The sequence below is a fragment of the Kogia breviceps genome, chromosome 1 (genome assembly GCF_026419965.1).
Source record: "Kogia breviceps isolate mKogBre1 chromosome 1, mKogBre1 haplotype 1, whole genome shotgun sequence".
NCBI classification, from domain to species: domain Eukaryota; kingdom Metazoa; phylum Chordata; class Mammalia; order Artiodactyla; family Physeteridae; genus Kogia; species Kogia breviceps.
The window spans coordinates 82,530,296-82,550,291 of NC_081310.1; the positions used below are offsets into that span (position 1 = coordinate 82,530,296).

General features: G+C 40.1%; 1 protein-coding gene across 1 annotated transcript; it reads left to right on the forward strand.

Annotated features, from left to right (window-relative positions):
- The first annotated feature begins 30 nt into the window (after positions 1 to 30).
- PRPF3 (pre-mRNA processing factor 3) lies at positions 31 to 19,764 on the forward strand. The gene is made up of 16 exons (XM_059080056.2): positions 31 to 168; positions 2,151 to 2,341; positions 3,020 to 3,150; positions 5,146 to 5,292; positions 6,648 to 6,731; positions 6,936 to 7,156; positions 8,333 to 8,639; positions 9,317 to 9,483; positions 10,262 to 10,341; positions 12,773 to 12,916; positions 13,611 to 13,710; positions 13,883 to 13,996; positions 15,356 to 15,474; positions 15,744 to 15,827; positions 17,109 to 17,170; positions 19,402 to 19,764. The coding sequence occupies exons 2-16, from the start codon at positions 2,197 to 2,199 to the stop codon at positions 19,546 to 19,548; spliced, it is 2,052 nt and encodes a 683-aa protein (XP_058936039.1). The 5' UTR covers positions 31 to 168; positions 2,151 to 2,196; the 3' UTR covers positions 19,549 to 19,764.
- Positions 19,765 to 19,996: the final 232 nt, after the last annotated feature.

Genomic DNA, 19,996 nt, shown 5'->3' on the forward strand with positions numbered 1-19,996 from the left:
CCCACTACGGCTGCGCGAATTGGCGGCCCCGCCCTCCCTCGTCACGTGCTATGGGACCGCGGCGTGGCGGCGGCAGTGGCGGTAGCGACGGCAGGCCATAGGGCGGTCAGAAGGTTTCCGGTTCCGGTGTAACGTTCGGGCTCCGTCTCAGGGGCTGAAGTTAGTGAGGTGAGTAGTGACCCCGGGCCCAGAGAGGGTATCCTCGCGTCCTAGTGACTGGGGCTAGGGTTCAATCCAAGGGGAGGACAGAGGCGGGAAGGTTCAGTGGAAAGGAAGCTGAGAAAAGAACGAGGTTCTGTGGGAGAACGGGTTGGAATGAGATTGTTGAGAGGAAAAGGGCGGGGGCGGGAAAGGGAAGAGCTGAGGAGACTACCTCTGAGATGAGGAGTTGGGGTAGAACGAGGCTGGGTTGGGGGCGGGTCAGAGATACGGAAAGAGCAAAAAGAGAAGAATGGGGGTTTCAGGGAGGAAATTGGACTTGTAGCAAAGGAGAGCACAGAGTAAGGAAATGCTTCAGAAGATTAGAACCTGCTACCAGCTCATTCAGAGATCATTCTGCCTTCCTCTCCTTCCACACCGTAACCACACCCCACCCCAACCCCGCCCCACACAGTTATTGTTGAATATTTGATTAGTGACAAAGGTAGTTACCGTTTGGAACTTTTATTTTGGCCACTGGCTGTTTAGTTTGCACGTTATCTTATGGAGGAATGGGTTGAAGTTGAGTACATTTGTTCACATGGTGCTTGGGCACACATTTCATCTGATAGAATTAGTTATGCAATAAATAGTTATTGAATTAATTAAGTGCCATATAGGAATGGCAGTCGTCCTCATTTTGTAAGATGAGTGAACCCAGTCTGAGAGGAATTACTTGTCAGAAGGCTGGTAAATGGTAGAGCTCGGTGTGAGCGCTTCATTCTCTGTGGTGTCTGAATATGCTTTTGAGCAATGCACATGTTGAGATTGATAGGCTCTACTGCTATCTCATGATGGGTAAATAGAGCCACTGTATTCATACAACATGTCACTGAGGCACAAAATCTTTCACTCCTAGTTTCATGACTTTAATCTGCTAGCTTCATACGGTTATACCAAAATTAAATACACTATTTAGCAACAGTTCTTATAGAGGATAAACCTGCCAAAAATGTAGAAGATAATCAGACTGTACTTTATAGGAGAAAAGATGTCTTAAAACATCTTAAAAGATTGAATCCCAGGTTGGACCCTGATGTGTGGCGCTGCTGGGAGGAGGTTAGCTTGGAATTGAGGTCAGTCTAGCTTATTGACTTTTAGGCAATATGGAGGAAATCAGGGAAATAAAAATTTTCTTTATGCTCATGAAGAGTTTTGAGATTTAAGTAGGAGATTAAAACGTAAACATGAATAAAATTTAAGAACTGTACTAACTTACATTAAACAACAAATTAAAGATTGTTGTAGAGAGTCTTTTATGATGGTGTTTTCTCTATTAAGCTAAAATGTAGAACAATAAAGGTGAAGAGAGAGAGAGTACATCCAAAACGAGGGTAATCTTTTCTGAACTGAGGGATTAGTTATGACAGAGACCCTGTAGAACATGAGAGAAAAGTATCTAGGTACAGAATTCCCACTGGAATGAATATGAGTACAGAGAAATGTGATAGAACAGTCTTAAGGATTATGAGTTTTAATATAGGATGACTGACCTGGATAAGCCCTCTCTTATTTGTGTCCCTTAAAAGAAGGCCTGGGTTAAGGAATGCTTGCCCAGAAGTAGGAAGTATAGAACGGCTGGGCTCTGAGTGGGCTTTTTCAGTCTTGTTTTCACGTTATATGCTTGCCAATCCTTGTTGAATATGACAGAATCAAAAAAGAAGCTAGGACTCATTTCTCAGACTAGGTTATTCCCAAGGTTTGTTTTTTTATTCCACAGGTTTCACTGATTCACTGATACTTACTGAGTTAGGGTTAAAAATCAAACAGAATGTAGTTCTTTCTGTTTTGAAGTATAAGTTGTAGGGAACGTATTTGGCTTGAAATGAAGTAGAGGAACTTGCCTAGGATTGAGAATAGAGGCGGGGAAGGCATTCCTGATATACTGTTGCCTGGGGTCATTTTAGTCTTCTCCTGTACTCTAACTTAACTCTTTACTGGTTTCCTTTTAGGTGCAGTATTAAATCCTATTTTGAGCTATCCTCCTTTTCCTGAAGAATGGCACTGTCTAAGAGGGAGCTGGATGAGCTGAAACCATGGATAGAGAAGACAGTGAAGAGGGTGCTGGGTTTCTCAGAGCCCACAGTGGTCACAGCAGCACTGAACTGTGTGGGGAAGGGCATGGACAAGAAGAAGGCAGCTGGTATGTACCTTTCTGAAACTTCTGGCTTAACATGTAGGATGACCCCAAATACTGCTTTGAACTTCCCCAAAATTCTCTCTGTTGGGAGTGTCTAAAAAAAGGTCAGGTCACAGTTTATTTTCTCTTGCATTATAATGGAAATAGCCTAAATAATTAATATTGCTTTTTCTCTTATTTTTTATTTTTTATACTATTTGTGACCTTTTGAATCTCAGACTGATTTCCTTTGACCACTGCACTGAGTTACCTAAGTTATATTTACTTAGGAAATATACTAAAGTCAGATGGGTATGTTCAGATTCAGATCGACATCTAAACATATAGAAGTCTCTATAAAATACATGAAAAAAGTTGAGGGAGGCAGATTTTGTTAAGGTGGTCTCCTCCAACTGCTGTTTTGGAAAAGTTAGAGTGGTTATTCATCTTAAACTTTGATGCTCAACCTAAACAGGTTACTCTGGCTATGCTACTTCCTATGCCAAAAAATTATAACTATTTTTATCTCATGGGGCAAGGTCATTCAGTGTAAGAGAATGTATGAGAATCCTACAAAGAACTTAAGAAAGCATTTCCCTCCCTCTCAGGGATAAAATTCCAGTGTTGGCATCTGTTGTATGCCTAGTATTGGACTAAGTCCTTTTACCTTTTCAACCTTACCACCTCTTTTTTTCTTGCCAGACCATCTGAAACCTTTTCTTGATGATTCTACTCTCCGATTTGTGGACAAACTGTTTGAGGCTGTGGAGGAAGGCCGAAGCTCTAGGCATTCCAAGTCCAGCAGTGACAGGAGCAGAAAACGAGAGCTAAAGGTAGGTTACAGTTAACTATCTGACAAGCTTGGAGTGTTTTGAATGGTAACAAAGTTGCTGAGCTTACCTGGCTCACACTTTAATATCCACTATTAGAATACCTAATATTTAAGAGAGGTATTTAGACATTGAAGTAGAGGGGGTGAACGTGTATTATCACCATCTTATGGTGATGAACTACCTAAGTTCATGGGTTGAAACGTTCCAAGGAAACAGTAGGTAGCTTTGTCCTTTTTCATATACAGTTAGGAGTTTTGTTTCTCATGTTTCCCTAAGTCTCTCTCTCTTTTTTTTTAAATAAATTGATTGCTCTAAGATTTTACGCTTTGATTTACTTGAGGCCTAATAGATTGCTTCAGAATGTGACTTCACTGCTACCTGAGCCATAGACCTTTGTTGGTTCTTTAGAGATATTACTCTGCAATGGGCTCGTAGATGGGACCTAACAGCAATTGATTTTTTACTGTGTGTCTTGAGAGCCTACTGTTTTCCACATAGCATATTGCCAGTCATCTGGCCCCATGAGTGGAATACTTAAAGGGACCATCATTACCTCCCTTACCTCCTTCACTTTTTATCCTATAGTTGCTGATTGGTCATGGCCTCTTTCAATATTAGCAGTGTCAAGTAGCTGATCTATCTCTTTTCTCTGTCTGTCTCTTAAAAAAAAAGTCTTTTCTGTGACTCCCATCAAACCTTCCAAAGTGCTTTTGATATCCTGGCTATCCTTTTGTTTTTCCTGAGGCACAGAGTGAATAAGCAGTGTCTGCTTGGTTCCTGGCCAGGCTGTGGAACCAAGAGAAATAGAGATTTGTGTGCTTTTTGTGTTTAGGGTTTTGTAGGGTTATCAGAGGAATGAAAGATAGTCCTTGCCTTAAAGGAATTTGCAGTTTAAGGGTTGGAGGATGGGAGGGCACAACTAAATACAGTCACAAATTATAAAATCTGAGTAGCAGTTTCATGTAAATTTTAGGGTTGACTATAGAGTTTCAGACTTTCGTTGAATTTTGTTACATTTAAGGGGGAATGCTTGATCCATAGTATACACAGATCTGTGGAGTGAAGATTATGTTTTGATAGGGCGTGCTACTGTATAAATGCTGAGGGCCTGCTGTGAATAAAGTGACTACATTGGGTGGGATTAATAAAAATGGTTCTTGAAGGAGGTATCTAGATAGCCTTGGGATTCGGGTCCCATTTTGGTCCATTCAGTCCCCACCCCACACAATATATTATGGGAGAGTCCTTTTTCTTGAACTGTAGGAGTTCCAGGAAGCGCTCGCCCCTGGCCGAGGATATGTCCTTGCAAAACACGAGCCCTCCTAGTGAAGAGGGGATGTCACCCAAAGCCTACCACCGGTGTGTACATTTGCTTTTTCCCATTGTCCCTTCCAGTTGGCCACTCTTGGTCCTGTTAAGCTCACCTTGCAAATTAGTCAACATATTTGAGTTCCCATTGTTTGATGAGAACAAAGTGTTATTGGGGAATACTGAAAAAGAGAGAAAGCCCCTGTCCTGGAAGAGCTTAGACACTAGTTGGGAGAAAGTACGTACTAACATTGAAAGACTTAACACTTGGCAAACATAATATCAGCAGTGTAATTTTACGTAGTATGAACCAAGCTCTTAAGTGCTAAAAGGATGTGAAACAACAGTTTGATCAGAGTGGGATGAGATTATTAATGAGAAAAACTTCCTGGAGGAGGTGAGTTTTAGGCAGGATTTGGACTGGGGGAAAAGTTGAGGGAGATCATTACAAATGTGGGCAGTAAGATTTGCAAAGACCTTGGGATGGGAACATTTATAAGAACATGGGATGACATTTGTTTGACTGGAGTAGGAGAATAATGAAGTTGAGATGGGTGAGATGGTCCATTTGGTGGAGGGTCTAGAAGACTCTGGGAAAAGCCACAAAATGCTGATAAGGACTAGGATTATTCTTCCCTTCTCCCATGGGCAGGGCTACAACTATTCTTTCATCTTGGGTTCCCTTAGGAAGTGTTTGGTGATGACTCTGAGATCTCCAAGGAATCATCAGGAGTAAAAAAGCGACGGATACCCCGTTTTGAGGAGGTGGAAGAGGAGCCAGAAGTAATCCCTGGGCCTCCCTCAGAGAGTCCTGGCATGCTGACTAAGCTCCAGGTTAGTAATTAAGAGCTGGAAGCAGTGGTTTTGAAAGTTGAAGAAGTAAGAGATGGATGAGTCCAGATTTATCGTGGCCTTAATTTGAATTAATTGTTAGCATTGGGAAAATTTTATGTCCTGCTTTATGTTTCATCATTTCTTGGTTTAACCAGGAGTATTCCAGTTGAAGGCTATTGAAATAGCATTTACTGAGCACCTATTATGTGGCAAGGAAGGTGTGTTACATACATCATTTGCCCAAATATCTACCTCACTGTGTCAGTAAGAAAATTATTGAAACGATTAGAACTCAACATGATGGCAGAGAAGAATTTTCAAATACTATAACACAGAAAAGATATAATCCACTTAAATAATTTTGAGTTCACTTCGTATGTTTTTAATAGGAATTATCTGTGTATTTAAAATGGGCACTGTTAAAAAATTTTGATACCACATAAGTAGTAAATATTTCTTGTACCACTTAAAACTTGTTACAGGAGAAATAGAATATATACATATATATGGATGGGTGGGTGGATGGATGGATTTGCATATTATGTATGATATTTCTGAAAGGAAAGAAACTGATGCTGATGTTTTTTTATAGAAAATGGGGTGGAAGAATTCACAGTATACCCTTTTGTACTTTTTTGCATTTTAAACTATGTAAATATACCACCTATTCAAAAAAATGTTTAAAATAAATTTTTTAAAATATCTTGAAGCTCCTTGACACAGGACTCTTGGAAAATTCAAGAAGAGTTATTTGATCATGTCCTCAAAGCTTATTATTCTGAACTTCTTTAGGGCAGAGGAAGGGATTTACAGAGATTAGGAAGTAAGTCTTTACATTGTTGGCTCCCGTTACCCAAACTAGGAACTCAGGGACCAATAGTGTGATTTTTTTTTTTTTTAAGTGTAACAGTGGTTATGGGTTCTGTCAGTTTTGCATGCATTTTCTAAATGTTCACAGTTGCCCTGTAATGTAGGTACCATTTTTACCCCTTTTAGACACTTGGAGGTTTAGAAATTAAATACCATGTTCAAGGTCACACAAGCATTAAATGGCAGAGTTAAGATTCAAACTCAGGTTTCCCTGACTCCAGAGTCTTAAATTAGCAAGCTATGTTACTATCAATACTTAACATGCCAATCCTGCCTTGGGAGATAGGTTGAAAAATTCCAGTGCTCAGCTGTGTAGGCTTATCTTTATTACATTTTCTAGCCTATGGTACAAGCAGAATGTGATGGGGTCATTCAAAAATTTTTTGTTCTCTAAACCTGAAAGCCCTTTGAGTTTAGGAACTTGTATGAGAGAAATGAAAAAAAGATGTTAACAGTTTTTCAACTTTTTCCCCCACTGAGAGCAGATCAAACAGATGATGGAGGCAGCAACACGGCAAATCGAGGAAAGGAAAAAACAACTAAGTTTCATTAGCCCCCCTACGCCTCAGGTATTGTAACCAGATTTCTCTGAAAATAAGAATCTTCAGCACAGAATTTCTTGCCACCCACTCAAATGAGAGTCCAGAAGATGACTGCATGTTCCACCCCCAATTTACCACAGTCTACCACTCTGTGTGTGTGTATGGGGTGGGGGGGAATCTGTCTGCCTGTCTAATTTTTCTGATTCTGATTTCTTTTTCTCTATCTCACAGCCAAAGACCCCTTCTTCCTCCCAACCAGAGCGACTTCCAATTGGCAACACTATTCAGCCCTCCCAAGCCGCCACTTTCATGAATGATGCCATTGAGAAGGCAAGGAAAGCAGCTGAACTACAAGCCCGCATCCAAGCCCAGCTGGCACTGAAGCCAGTGCTCATTGGCAATGCCAACATGGTGGGCCTGGCCAATCTCCATGCTATGGGCATTGCTCCCCCGTGAGTATCTGTTTCATGGAACTCATTTCTGAAGCTTGAGAAGCAATAAATACCTGTGAATGTTATTGATCCTTTTCTTGCAAGGAACTTAAATAATTTCTTAGTTTCATATTTCTTACATATACTCAATAAATACCAATTGAATTTATTCTCTTGGTTACCTTGTTGCAGAGTTTAATTGTCTTCTTTTTACAATTGGTAGAACTGAAGTTAAGATTATTCCTCTAATATTGGAGCTAGGAATAGAGCCATGTTTCCTGGTTCCTAAGTCAGAACTATATCCATTAAACCACATTGAGTGAGACCAGATCTGAGAGTTCTCTACAACTGGGTAAAGGTGATAGACTTCATTTTTAGCACCTTAATTGGTTTGCCATCCCCTGTCTGACTCAAGAATTAAGGAGTAAAGGAAGATATGATTCCAACTTCTTACATTGTAATTTATAAGTTCATTTCATCTGATTGTACTCTATACTCAACTGGCCAGTTTGATGGTTTCAATCAAGATGTTATTATTGGGCTTCCCTGGTGGCGCAGTGGTTGGGAGTCCACCTGCCGATGCAGGGGACGCGGGTTCGTGCCCCGGTCCGGGAGGATCCCACGTGCCGCGGATGCGGCTGGGCCCGTGAGCCATGGCCGCTGGGCCTGCGCGTCCGGAGCCTGTGCTCCGCAACGGGAGAGGCCGCAGCAGTGAGGGGCCCGCATACCAAAAAAAAAAAAAAAAAGATGTTATTATTCATGGATGGGTTTACGTTCCTTAGAATTTTGTAACCTAGTTGTCTTTGTTGGGTTTTGATTTTTTCCTTTCTTTTTTTTTTTTAAATTTTATTTGGGCTGCGTTGGGTCTTCGTTGCTGTGCGGGGGCTACTCTTCATTGCGCCATACGGGCTTCTCATTGCGGTGGCTTTTCTTGTTGAGCATAGGCACGCAGGCTCAGTAGTTGGGCCTCACAGACTCTAGAACACAGGGCCAGTAGTCGTGGTGCACGGGCTTAGTTGCTTCGCAGCATGTGGGATCTTCCTGGACCAGGGATTGAACCCGTGTCCCCTGCATTGGCAGGCAGATTCTTAATCACTGCGCCACCAGGGAAGTCCTGTTTTTTTATTTTCTGCTTCTTTTTTTTTGCTTGACTTATTGTTCCAAATAGGATTTATTCCATTCTGGGCTGTTTTTCAGGAAGGTGGAGTTAAAAGATCAAACTAAACCTACACCACTGATTCTTGATGAACAAGGTCGAACTGTAGATGCAACCGGCAAGGAAATTGAGCTGACACACCGTATGCCTACTCTGAAGGCCAATATTCGGGCTGTGAAGAGGGAACAATTCAAGCAACAGCTAAAAGAAAAGCCATCAGAAGACATGGAGTCTAATACCTTTTTTGACCCCCGAGTCTCAATTGCCCCTTCCCAGCGCCAGAGACGCACTTTTAAATTTCACGACAAGGGCAAATTTGAAAAGATTGCCCAGCGATTACGGACAAAGGTATCTGGCTTAGGATATAATCTAGAATTTTGAAGAAGTTAGGAAGGTGACAAAGGAAATTGAATATAGTCCGGAAATAACCGTCAACTCAGTTGTCTATGTTTTTGGCAATTAGATAAACAAGTAGTAAAGCAATGAGTAATTTTTTAAATGCTGTATTTTTTCCTGGAATACTTGATTTTTAGCTGATTTGTCTTCTCAATTACTTACATTCTACTTAGGTAGAAATAAAATTGAATTTGAAAATTCTCCACATAAAACGTTCAGTGGAGGGAAATCGTTGAGAACCCTCAGGGCAACTGATGAAAGCTAGCCTGGTGTTAAAATTTACTGCAGACAGTCCACACACTTGGATAGTTTGATTGACTGTATATTTGATGACTTTTACCTTCTTGTTTTCATCCTCTCAGAATGAGGTTTTCCATAAAATTCCATTTCTGCATATTTGCTGCAGGCAGGCACTGTGGAGTAAAGGGCTAGTGATGAGAGTGAAATATATGTAAATCAACCAAGTAAGGATAAAGTAAATCAGAACAGCTCCTTTTTCTAAGCTTTCAGAAAGTATGAATTTGTTGCATTAGATGTAAAGAGTTCAACAAGGGAGTGTTTTAAAGTTTGGGATTCTACTACTTCCCTGTTTTCTTTGACTTCAATTTATCTTCTTGTCTTGTCTTTAGGCTCAACTAGAGAAGCTGCAGGCAGAGATCTCACAGGCAGCTCGAAAAACAGGCATTCATACTTCAACTAGGCTGGCCCTCATTGCTCCTAAGAAGGAGTTGAAGGAAGGTGATATCCCTGAAATTGAGTGGTGGGACTCTTATATCATCCCCAATGGCTTTGACCTGTGAGTTTGTTGGTTAATACCTTTTAATAAGGCTAGAGTTTTAATGGGAAAGGTACTTGTGCATTAAGTAAAAATTTTAAATCCAAGGAAGATAGATAACCATATACAAGCTCATATATTTGTAAAGAATATGTTGCATGGTTTGTTTTAGTTTTTTGGGTTAATGTAGGAGGATTGGGCACATACAGTCTAAATAATCTATACAAATAATCTGTAAAACTCCTGCTTGCTTTGTTATACATTGTTATTTGTTTTTACCATATTTGTTTTCTTAATTACCTTCTTTTGCTACTTATAATAGGTGTTTACATTTCTTAAAGATCCAGTCCTAGAATAGAGCAAGGATTCTTAGTTGATGGGGGAGAGAATGATAAATAAAGCGTATTTATTTGGCGAGCTTCAATCATATCTGCTCCATTATTCTGATACATAGCTTTAGGAGACTGTCTCAGCCTTTCCTTATGCTTCCTTTGTCAACTGCTGTCCCAGTGAATTATTGTTACTAATGAGAGAATATGGTGTCCATCAGGGGTATTAGGGTAGGAAAAAAAAAGATTGACAATGACTGGTGTAGAGAGTGCCTCCAACCTTAGTGGGACCGTTCTCTCATCTAGAAAATTATATGTAATATATTACATATTATAGACATGCAAATACTGTAAAAAGTTCTAGAATGCATTATGGAGAGTGGATTTTTTCATTGTGTTTCTGAGATTCCCTCTCTCTTGGAATCATCTCTACCCACATATCCTGTTTTCCCTTCTTCCTCCAATTTTAGTACAGAGGAAAATCCCAAGAGAGAAGATTATTTTGGAATCACAAATCTTGTTGAACATCCAGCCCAGCTCAACCCTCCAGGTAATGTAGAGATTACTCAATCAAAGCTCTAGAGAAGTATTAGCCAATAGAAATTTATGTGATAATGGGCATGTTCTCTGTCTGGGCTGTCTATACTATAGCTGCTGTGCACACATGACTATTGAGAACTTGAAAACTAAGTTGCATTAATACAGCTGAGGGACTGAATTTTTAATTTTATTCAATTTTAATTTTAATTTAAATAGTACATGTAGCTAGTGGCTACAGTATTGGACAGTGCAGCTATAGAGCATTGAGGTCTAATCCGTAGATGGCCTCACTGATGTATATTACAAATTGGGCTTTTGCCATAGTGTTGACTCCCAACTCCAGTCTAGTACACCACCACTAAACTCCTGGCCTTCTTCAATCTTCTTTTTCGTCAGCCTTTCTCTTTATCATTTTTGTAGTGAAAGTCTGTTGGCTCAGTCAGAAGAGATGGGTTTTAGTTGTGGCTGTGAACTAGCTGAATCTCTTGGGTAAATCACTTATAATACAGAATTTCCTCATATGTAGAGATAATACTAACTGATATTCCTTCTTAAGCAATCACAGAAGATTTTAACATTTTCATCAAATTTGAGATGAGTAGAGGAGGTTAGTTTTTACGGTTAGTAAATTTACTCAGTAAATTTGCTTGCCAGTATCTCTAATAAGTTCAGAAAAATAGATGGAGACCCTGTGATAATAAAAGGATAATAGGGGCTTCCCTGGTGGCACAGTGGTTGGGAGTCCACCTGCCATTGCAGGGGACATGGGTTCGTGCCCCGCTCCGGGAAGATTCCACATGCCACGGAGCGGCTGGGCCCGTGAGCCATGGCCGCTGAGCTTGTGCATCTGGAGCCTGTGCTCCGCAACAGGAGAGGCCACAACGGTGAGAGGCCTGCGTACCGAAAAAAAAAAAAAAAAGGATAATAATCATTGAATTATACTTAATCAGAATGTACTTAGCTGTCATCAGCGTGAATCATTAGAAGAAAGTGGGGGATTTTGTTCAACAAATTGAGTAAATCTGCTTTGGGAGCTCAGAAGATTTTTCCCAATCTCTATGACTCTTAAATTACAAATTTCATAATGTTGGCCAGTGGTTTTCAAATTGTATTCCATAGGCACATTGAGGTTCAATAAGTAGAATCCAAATGGGATTCTGGATACCCGCCACCTACCCCAAATCCTCACACAGAGCAGCCGGAGCAGCTCTAATTTTGTTTTCTATATTTGCCACATTTCAGTTTATAAAAGGGTTCAACTGCTTAAAGAAAAACAAGTTAGAACATTACTCATGAAAGATAAGAATGCTTTTTTAGGGCTTCCCTGGTGGCGCAGTGGTTGGGAGTCCGCCTGCCGATGCAGGGGATGCGGGTTCGTGCCCCGGTCCGGGAGGATCCCGCATGCCGCGGAGCAGCTGGGCCCGTGAGCCATGGCCGCTGGGCCTGTGCGTCCGGAGCCTGTGCTCCACAACGGGAGAGGCCGCAGTGGTGGGAGGCCTGCGTACCACCAAAAAAAAAAAAAAGAATGCTTTTATAGGGGCTTCCCTGGTGGCACAGTGGTTAAGAATCTGCCTGCCAATGCAGGGGACACGGGTTCGAGCCCTTGTCTGAGGAGATCCCACATGCCACAGAGCAACTAAGCCCGTGCGCCACAACTACTGAGCCTGCACTCTAGAGCCTGTGAGCCACAACTACTGAAGCCCGCGTGCCTAGAGCCCGTGCTCCGCAACAAGAGAAGCCACTGCAATGAGAAGCCCTCACACTACAACAAAGAGTAGCCCCCGCTCGCCGCAACTAAAGAAAACCTGTGCACAGCAACGAAGACCCAAGGCAGCCAAAAATAAATTAAAAAATAAAAATAAAAAGAATGCTTTTTAAAGACATAACCATAATACCATTATCATGACCTAAAATAACTAAAAGCAAACTAGAAGTCCTTTTTCTTTTTTTTTTTTTTTAAATCTTAATTGGAGTAAAGTTGATTTACAGTGTTGTGTTAGTTTCAGGCATACAGCAAAGTTAATCAGCTACACATATACAGATATCCACTATTTTTTAGATTCTTTTCCCATATAGGCCATTACAGAGTATTGAGTAGAGTTCCCTGTGCTATACAGTAGGTCCATATTAGTAGTGTGTATATGTCAATCCCAGTCTTCCAATTTATCCCTTCCCCCTTACCCCCTGGTAACCATAAGTCTGTTTTCTACATCCGTAACTCTGTTTCTGTTTTGTAGATAAGTTCATTTGTACCCTTTTTTCAGATCCCACATATAAGCGATATCATATATTTGTCTTTCTCTGTCTGATTTATTTCATTCATTATGACAATCTCTAGGTCAATCCATGTTGCTGTAAAGTTCCTTTTAATGTGATTGATATTCACCTATATCCCTCTAATATGCTTATTGCTTTGGTACATTCATTTCTCTGCCTGACAGTCGACAATGACACACCAGTTACTCTGGGGGTATATCTGACCAAGAAGGAACAGAAGAAACTTCGAAGGCAAACAAGGAGGGAAGCACAGAAGGAGCTACAAGAGAAAGTCAGGCTAGGCCTGATGCCTCCTCCAGAACCCAAAGGTACGTATCTTAGAGGCAGGGAAGAAAGTGTGACAAGTTTATCTCTGTCATTCTAGAGGAACTTTAGCATCTCTCTATATTTGGGTGCTTTTTGTTTCTCAGAATCATTCATTGGTTCTTCCTTTCCTAAATTTTCTATTGTCTTTCCTTATTAAGACAGGTCAACATAGTCATTGTAGAGGTCATTTAAGGCTTTTTCTTTAAAAAAAACTAATACTGACCATAAAACATTCCTATATCCCTGGAAGAATAATAGGCTTGAAATTCATGAAGATAGTAGTTGGAGTATTTGCATAGAGTTGTTATGTACATAATTCTTAAATGTTTGAAAAATGAAAATGCAGTTTAAAAAACCTCACTCCTGTAGTTCCCATTATCAGTTAGTAATATTTTGAGTGAGCACTGTTATGTATAGGATCTTTCACTAAATGCTATGATGAGAGTGAAAAATGCCAAAGAAATTAAGTTCCTTGTCTTTGGTAAATTTTCAAACAATGTGAATAAATGCATGTGACCTCCCTCAAATGCTGAATTAATTGGATGGGCTTTCAAAGTAAGAGTATTTGGAGGAAGTGAGTTTTGAGCAGAGATTTGAAATAGGTGAATGATATGAATTAGTAGAGAAGAGATTGACAGGTTATCCCAGCTGGAGTAATGACTTAGGAGATTGATTTCTATCATCTCTTCACTGCAGTGAGAATTTCAAATTTGATGCGAGTATTAGGAACAGAAGCTGTTCAAGACCCCACGAAGGTAGAAGCCCATGTCAGAGCTCAGATGGCAAAAAGACAGAAGTAAGTGCCATGGGATTGGGTGGAAACCCAGGGCAAGTACCTTTCCCAGACTCTTCTGGGGGATCCATATTTGGAGGGAGGGGAGAGTTCTCCGTTGCTCTCTCTTTCCCTCAGCCCTGCCTCTGATCTTCAATGCCTTTCTCACTTGTGGATGTCCTTCCTGTCACGACAGAGCGCATGAAGAGGCCAACGCTGCCCGAAAACTTACAGCAGAACAGAGAAAGGTCAAGAAAATTAAAAAGCTAAAAGAAGACATTTCACAGGGGGTACACATATCTGTTTATAGGTAGGTGTCCAGACTGGGCCAGCCTTTTCCTTAGAAATACCAAAACATTTTCCAAGTGATTGAGGCAGAATCACTGGTGTAAAGCATACCTAATATCAGCTCTACTCTCTTTTAACGACCCTAGTGTAAATCAAGAGCTAGCACATCTTTTTCATTGGTGAGGGTTAAAAACTTAGTATTCTATCTCTGAGGTCTTAGTGAACTAATACTAGTTCTGAAGAATGAATGAACAAATATGCTTATTCAGGCCAAGATGTGAACTAGGGATCATTCATCCTTTATGAAGCATAAAATATTACTTTTTTAGGAAGCATTAAAAGTTTTTTTCCTCAGTTAACTATATCCTTATCCTAACGTATTGCAGTAATCCTTTTATTTCCACTCTAAAGTGGACTTTATTTATTTATTTATTTTTGATTTATTTATTTGTTTTTATTTTTGGCTGCATTGGGTCTTCATCGCTGCGCACGGGCTTTCTCTAGTTGCAGCGAGTGGGGGCTGCTCTTCATTGCAGTGCGCAGGCTTCTTGTTGTGGCTTCTCTTGTTGTGGAGCACCGGCTCTAGGTAGTCAGGCTCAGTAATTGTGGCACACGGGCTTAGTTGCTCCGTGGCATGTGGGATCTTCCCAGACCAGGGCTCGAACCCGAGCCCTGGCAGGTGGATTCTTAACCACTGCACCACTAGGGAAGCCCTGGACTTTCCATGTTGTAAATATTTTCTACCTTTTGTGTTGATTTAATGTTTTCATTTTATTCTTTTTTGTCAAGTACATGTGTATCTTCTGTTTAGATGTGCTCGTTTAGTTCTTTATTATAAAAACGGTACATTATTATAAAAGTAGTGAATGCTTACTAAGATAGAAAACATTCTAACAATACAGAAGGACATTTACTGAAAAAGTCCTCTTCCTATTCTCTGATCCCTTAGGACCACTCACTGTGAGTAATTGCCACTGACAGTTTTTTGTATATTCGAGAAATTTTTCAGGCATAGCATTGTGACTACTTTATATTATAAGCATCTAGAGGGCAAAGAATTTGTTGGTCTTTATACTGTCAAGAACAACTAGCATATAAATATTTTTGGATGATGGTAAATATCTCTCCTTCATTCTTAGAGTAAATTTTAATTACCTGCTATTTGTTGTAAAGTGTACAGTGCTAGACTTTGAAGAAGTTTAAGACAGTAGAAATACTTCTGGATTCATCAATTCTACCTTTAAGCATTAGTATATTTGCTTACTCCAAATGCCTTTGTTTTTAGAGAGAAAACTATTTTGGATCCATTTTTATTTGCCATTCCATTCAGGGAGCTGCTGATGCTAAAATGAAAGCCATAACTAAACTTTCCCTTCTCCAGAGTTCGAAATTTGAGCAACCCAGCCAAGAAGTTCAAGATTGAGGCCAATGCTGGGCAGCTGTACCTGACAGGGGTGGTGGTACTGCACAAGGATGTCAACGTGGTAGTAGTGGAAGGGGGTGAGTCTGAAAAAATAGAGGCAACCCTAGGCCTTGAAGTGATTAACATGGTGGGAAGAAAGGAGAAAAAGATAGTATTTTAGAGCCATACCTGGGTTTAATATCTTGGGCCTCTGTTTCTGTGTTTATTGGAGTAGAAGAACCTAAGATGTGTTTCCTGGGATTGCTTCAGCTACCACATTAATGTCTGAGCATTGAATGCACTCAAACATTCTTTCTACCCCATTGTCTTCCACAACTCTGGCAAAATTCTCCTTCTCTGTTTCTAGGCCCCAAGGCCCAGAAGAAATTTAAGCGTCTTATGCTGCATCGGATAAAGTGGGATGAACAGACATCTAACACAAAGGGAGATGGTGAATGGGGGTTAGAGGGGATTAAGTGGGAGGTGGGATGGTACTCTGTCCATTCATCTGTTCCCTCTCTCTGACACTCTTAGAAATACCAGATAGTGTTCAAGAATTTTAGAAAGACCCATTTGGACTTTAAGCATGCTAGACATTCATACAGTATTTATTATATGATCATATGCATGAGTATTAGTTATTCTCCTGCCTGTCCTTTAAGGCCTTTCTACCAGCTGGTTTCCCTGTTACCCTGGAATCTGGATACTGGCTACATGAGTGTAGTTTGTGAAATTTCAGCAAGCTGCACATTCATATGTGCATTGTCTATATTATATAATTTTTTGATTAAAAGTTTTTTAAAGGATTGAGAGCAAAAAATATTTTTCAGATCAAAAAAAGTTTTATGCTTCATTCAAGAAAATAAACTTTATTCTTTTGCCCAAGTTTATCTTGTATATATATTTGACATCCTCCAGGCCATCTTCTTCCATCAATATTCATTCTTCCCTTCTTTGAAGACCTGGGTTAGCATTTAACATGTGCAGAGAACCTTACTTTTCTTAACTTTGGCCCTTTTATACTTTTCGTTCTTCCCTATTTTTGTACTTAAAGTACACTTTTTACAATAATTGACCTATATTTTATTTTGTTTCGCAAGTGTTCCTAAGATATTTTCATTCATTATATCTGTCCTCCTTCATTAGACTAAAAACTCCTTGAGAATGGACTCATCATTTTGGCATCTGAAGTGCTTAGGACAAGTTTTTGTTTGTTTGTTTGTTTTGGTTTTTTTTGTGGTATGCGGGCCTCTCACTGTTTTGTGGCCTCTCCCGTTGCGGAGCACAGGCTCCGGATGCGTAGGCTCAGCGGCCATGGCTTACGGGCCCAGCCGCTCCGCGGCATGTGGGATCTTCCCGGACCGGGCCATGAACCCGTGTCCCCTGCATCGGCAGGCAGATTCTCAACTACTGCGCCACCAGGGAAGCCCAGGACAAGTTTTTATTGTTCTTTTATTATCTCCTCATTCCCAGTACCTGTCACAGCTCTTGACACGTAATTGGTCCTCAATACATGTTTGTTGAATTAATTAATGTCCCTACCTGTTTGGAGATTTCAGTCTAATTGGGAGGAAATAAAGAGTAACAGAAGACATTTGATCCCAATACATGAGAAAAGGTGATAATATTTAAAATAAGAATTGGGGTAAGCTTGAATACTGTTTGTTTAGAACCTAAATCTTGGTGTCTGATCTAAGTCTAGAGCAAGATTTAGCTATATTGTCTTTTCCAGATGATGAGGAATCTGATGAGGAAGCTGTGAAGAAAACCAACAAATGTGTACTAGTCTGGGAGGTAGGTGATCCTTTGTTAAACACTGAAGCCAGAACTTTAGCTAATTCCTGATTGTTTATATTATGCAAATGGAGCAATATAATGGTAAAACTAAATAATGACTAATCCCTTAAGTAATTTGTATTTCTTTTTGGAATTCATTGTTAAGTATTTGGCAGCAAATCCTTCCTGATTATATTTTAGTTAAATTGATGGGTATATAGTTTATGCCATCTGGGGAAAAGTATGGAAACTGGTGGCAAGAATACAAATTCTTGATTTATTTATTTCACAGTCATGGATATGAGACTTGGAAAGAGGGAAATGAATTGTAGAATTTTTCTTTGGATATAGTGAAAAGTTCTAGACTTAATATAAATTTGGGAGTCTGGGCAGTATCACTAGCTGTGTAACTGGGCAAGACACTTAATGTCAAAAACTGTTGCTTTGTCTATAAAATGTAGATATTATTTTCTCTCCCTATTGTCAGTATTTGAGAACCTAATTTGATTATTATGTAATGATGCTTTGCAAAATGTGACTAAATCACTCCTAAAATGGAATTTTTTTATGGTTATACAATTCTTTCATCCCGCAAATTTTCTTAGTGAGCCACACTGAATGAATGAGTGAATATGCTTGTTCAGGCCAAGTTGTGTACTAAGGATCATTCACCCTTTGTGAAGTGTAAAATATCATCCTATTTCTCCAGGAAGCATTAAAAGTTTCTTTCCTCAGTGACTTTATTCTTATACTGATGTACTGCAGTAATCCGTTTATTCCCACTCCAAAATACATTTTATACATTGTAAATATTTTCTACCTTTGTGTTGATTTAATGTTTTCATTTTATTCTTTTAGGTTGCATACGCATTGTGTATCTTCTATTTTTTAAATATGCTTATATTTAGTAACTAGTTCTTTATTATAGAAGTAGTAATTTGGGACTTCCCTGGCAGTCCAGCGGTAAGACTCTGCACTTCTCCTGCAGGGGGCACGGGTTTGATCCCTGGTCGGGGAACTGAGATCCCACATGCCATGAGGCATGGCCTGAAAACAAAAAAAGTAGTACTTTACTACAAAAGTAGTGAATGCTCATTAAAATAAATTCTGACAACACAGAAGAGCACTTACTGAAATAGTCCCTTCCAATTCCCTCATTTTTTAAGACCACTCTATAGGTAATTGCTACTGTTTTTCATGTATCCTTCTGTCTTACTCCAGATTCCTCCAATTTATGCATACTAAGTAGGTAATAATAACCATAATAACTGTTTCTCTGTCTCATAAGTCCCCATCTACATATTTACATCTGCATATTTAATATCACCCAGCCCCTTCATGTCTTTAAAATTCTGTTCCATTTATCTCTGAGAGTCCTCAGGAATTATTTCTCAGGTTCAGAAATAAGCCAAGTTGTGCTTTAGCCTCCTTTTTGGAATCTGATCCCTGAAAGCCTCTTGAGGTAGCATTTTGTGGCTGCCATTGCAGCTGGTCCCTTTGGTGAGAATGCGGTTCCACTAAGTACTGAATCTTTCTATTGTAGTTGTCTGCAGGTTATCCACCCTGGCTCCCATTCCTGTCTCCCCCGAACCCCTGTATTGTTCTTTGTCACTGGGCCCCCAAACCTCCTGCTTATATACACGGTCTCACTAAGTCTTGTGAAAAGAGTCCTTTTAGCCTCTAACTCCTTTCTCCTTAAATGCCCAAATCTGGAGGCCTGGTGGGAGGCAAGTTCATCCCATCTCACCCTCCCTAGTCCTTCCTGACTTACTTTTCCATCCAGGCACCAGAGCACAGAACTCCTCATCCTCCATTCATTCAAAAACACAAACCCATATAAAGTCATGAAAACTCAGCAAATATCCAAGGGGGTGGAGGTTAGAATTGTTTGTTTTGTTTTGTTTGTTTAATATTTATTTATTTATTTAGGCTGCACCAGGTCTTAGTTGTGGCACTTGGGATCTTTTATTTGAGGCATGCGGATATTTAGTTGCGGCATGTGGGCTTCTTAGTTGCGGCATGCATGCGGGATCTAGTTCCCTGACCAGGAATTGAACGTGGGTCCCCTGCATTGGGAGCATGGAGTCTTACCCACGGGACCACAAGGGAAGTCCCTAGAATTTTTTACCATAAAATTATGTTCAGGTAGGCAAATTGCTACACAGAGTTACTAGGTTTTATAAAGGAATATTATCTGATTTAAATTAGAAATTGCAGTGTTTTTATTAAAAATTTTGTCTCTTTCCCAGGGTACAGCCAAAGACCGGAGCTTTGGGGAGATGAAGTTCAAACAGTGCCCTACAGAGAACATGGCTCGGGAGCATTTCAAAAAGCATGGGGCTGAGCACTACTGGGACCTTGCGCTGAGTGAATCTGTGTTGGAGTCCACCGACTGAGACTACTGCAAGCCCTTGCCTCTCCCTTCTTGCCTTTGTCTCTTCAGTCCTCTCCCTTATTCTACTTCCAAACCCAGCCCTACTTGTGTGTGTGATCTCAGAACTGTGCCAGGCTGACATTGGGACAAAGGGAGAACACCTTGCTTCCTTCCCCAGACAGCCTGGTGCTGCCCTTTATTCCCCTTATGTGAATATGATTAAAGAGTTATTTTTAAAGTCGGTATGATATTTTTCACACGTTCAAAGGTATTGGAGTTTGGGTCTTCAGGTGATCTTTTCTCCAGACTTCTAGCAATTGCTGTGGAAAAAGAAAATTTTGTCATTGATATTTATGTATATATAAATGGATGAACGAATGGATGGATGATTGGATAATGGAAATTTCTGACCTCATCTTAGAACAAGGATGATAAATACCGTTTTCCTGGAGCAGAGTGAAGAAGGAAAG